Source organism: Hydra vulgaris, chromosome 01 (genome assembly GCF_038396675.1).
Source record: "Hydra vulgaris chromosome 01, alternate assembly HydraT2T_AEP".
Taxonomy (NCBI): domain Eukaryota; kingdom Metazoa; phylum Cnidaria; class Hydrozoa; order Anthoathecata; family Hydridae; genus Hydra; species Hydra vulgaris.
The window spans coordinates 64,106,434-64,109,109 of NC_088920.1; the positions used below are offsets into that span (position 1 = coordinate 64,106,434).

Sequence of the window (2,676 nt, forward strand, 5' to 3'; positions counted from 1 at the left end):
ATCAAACTTGTTTTTATCCAGCTGATTAGAATAGTACTTTATTTTAGCTTGTTTTAAGTTATTTTGATAAAACTTTTTATATGATTTGTACGCATTTTCGTCAATTTCCTTTTTAGATTTTAGAAATTTTATATAAAGCTTTTGTTTTCTTTTTGATGATTTTATCAAATTATTTGTCATCCATGGGTTTTTAAGTTGTTTATTTTTTATTTCAGTGGTTAATTTTGGGCAGACATTGTCATAAACATTTTGAAAAGTATTCAAAAAATTGTCGAACGCGCTATTGGGGTCTGCTGAGGAATAGACATCTTCCCATCGCTCTTCGTACAACTTCTTTTTAAGTTTATCTAGGCTTTTAATACAAAGATTTCTTTTAGTAACAAATGCTTTTTTATTGCCGTCGTTACATGAAACTCCGTGCGCAATGTGATAGATAGGAAAATGATCAGAGAAATCTGAAATAAAAATGCCAGATTCGAAATAAGTATCTAAAAAATTATTAGTTAAAATATTATCAATTGAGGACGAAGTAGTTTTTGTAATACGCGTTGGCTTAAAAATGGTAGATATAATGTTAAATTCAAGTAGTAAATTAAAAAAGTTTTTTGTATTTAAAAACTTTTCATAACACATAGCATCCAAGTTTAAATCACCAGCGAAAAAAATATGCTTATTCTGAATGCTCATTTGCGATATAATTGCTCTAAGGCTATTTTGAAAGTTAATTTGCTTACCGCATGGTGGTCGATAAAGCGAGGAGATTAAAAAAGGCTTACCAGTTTTATTTAGAATTTCAATACACAAAGTTTCAATATGTTTGTTTGCTTTACAAAAAGTTTTTTTTGCTTTAAATACAAACTTGTCAAGAATATAGATTGCAACGCCGCCTCCCATGCTTCCAACACGTGGTTGACTTATTATTTTGTATGATGATAAATTGTACAAAGAATTTTCTGACAAAGGCATTTTTGCATCTTCCCAAGTTTCTGAGATACATATAACATCAAAAAGATAGTTTATAGAGTAATAAAAATGTTTAAAACCCTCAAAGTTTTTATTCATTGATCTTATGTTTATGCTTAGGATACTAAAATCTTTATTGTTTTTTTCTCTATTAAACTCATCAGGTTTATAGTATGAGTTGTCGAGACAACTAATATTTATTTCAGTCAAAAAACTATATTCATTTTTGTTAGCTCTCAAAAAGTTTAAAACTGGAGACTCTAAGTTTTCAATATTAATTGTTATATTATTCTTGTTAGTTGAACTCATTTCTTATTAGATCGTTTAATAATTTTTAATCAAGTCAATAAGTAATATAAAAATAAAAACAATAAAAATAAATTTTTTTTCACTTATCTTTGTTTGACGTCGCATTGCTTATACTCGGCATTTCTCTTACGATCAGGCGGTCGTATACTACCTTCGCATATTTTCCCTGACTTCGATGGATTTTTGCTTGTGCAAATAATTCTTTGCGGATTCTTCACTAAAGTCTTCATTAATAAAAATATTTTTCCCCTTAAGATTTCTTGCTCTAGCCAGAACGTTTTCTTTTTCCTGCCAGTTTAATAATTTGCAAATAATTGTCCTAGGCTTGTTTTCAAATTTTCCAACCCGATGGGCTCTTTCTATGGTTATTGGTTCATTTATTTGAAGATCCTCTTTAATAAGCGTTTTCAATTTTTTTAAAACTTCCTCGCTTGTCTCATTGGGTCTCTCTTCAACACCCACAATTCGCAAATTGTTTCGGCGATTTCGATCTTCCAAGTCAACTGTTTTCCTTTTATTCTCGGTGGATTCGCTGACTAATTTTCCTTGAAAAGATTTGATTCCAATTAACGAAGTTTTAATTTCGTCCATTTTTTTGTCAACTGTGCTTATTTTTGTCTCAAGTTGATCACCGTTAAAATTTAGGCCACGTTTAAGGTCTTCAACATCTCTTTCTAAGCTATCAATTTTTTCTTGGAAGCTTCTGAAAGTTTCTTTAAAGCACTTTAAAATTGTGTCAGTTTGAATTGACATTAATTCCCTTAGCATTCCCATAGTAATTACCTTTTCATTCTCCATAACAATAATCAAAAAAATATAAAAGTCAAATATATTAAAATATCTCTAACTTTCTTCGTTTACACGTGCGCTCTGCTCAATGCTCAATGTATGATTTGATAGTATAGAAGTTTCTCAGTACACATTTCATTGGGCATTGTGGCAATATTGAAAATATCTATTCTTACAAAAAAATTAAAAAAATTTCTATTAATTTTGCACTTAATAGTGCATTAATAATCATTTTTATAGTTTGCGCCAACTTACCCCGTGGTGGGGTAAGTTGGCGCAAATTGTTTTTTTTTTGAGTGCCCGGAAAGGCCCCTAGAATTTTTTTTTGTAAATGGATGCAAATTTTATAAGATACCCTAATCCATACTCTTTAAGACTACACTTTAATATTTTAAAAAATATGTACTGCTAGGGCTACAGAGTTCATAGAGTAAAAACCGACCCAACTAGCCCCGGTGTTCCTATGGTAAGATCAGTAACTAATCTATAATCAAAAGAAAATCGTAAAAAAAAGATGAAAAAAATAAATAATAATAATTACACCTAATAATTAAAAATAAGTTGTTGGGAGAATTTAGGGAAAATTTAAAATAAAGACCAGTTAATAAGATAGTT

At 29.5% G+C, this 2,676-nt stretch overlaps 1 protein-coding gene across 1 annotated transcript; it reads right to left on the reverse strand.

Moving 5' to 3' along the window:
- Positions 1 to 1,419: 1,419 nt before the first annotated feature.
- On the reverse strand, positions 1,420 to 2,070 carry LOC136074628 (uncharacterized). The gene has a single exon (XM_065786965.1). It carries the CDS (start codon positions 2,068 to 2,070, stop codon positions 1,420 to 1,422), a length of 651 nt encoding a protein of 216 aa, XP_065643037.1.
- Positions 2,071 to 2,676: the final 606 nt, after the last annotated feature.

Coding starts and splice junctions, on each gene's coding strand:
- LOC136074628 (XM_065786965.1), bottom strand. CDS start 2,070: ATGGAGAATGAAAAGGTAATTACTATGGGAATGCTAAGGGAATTAATG.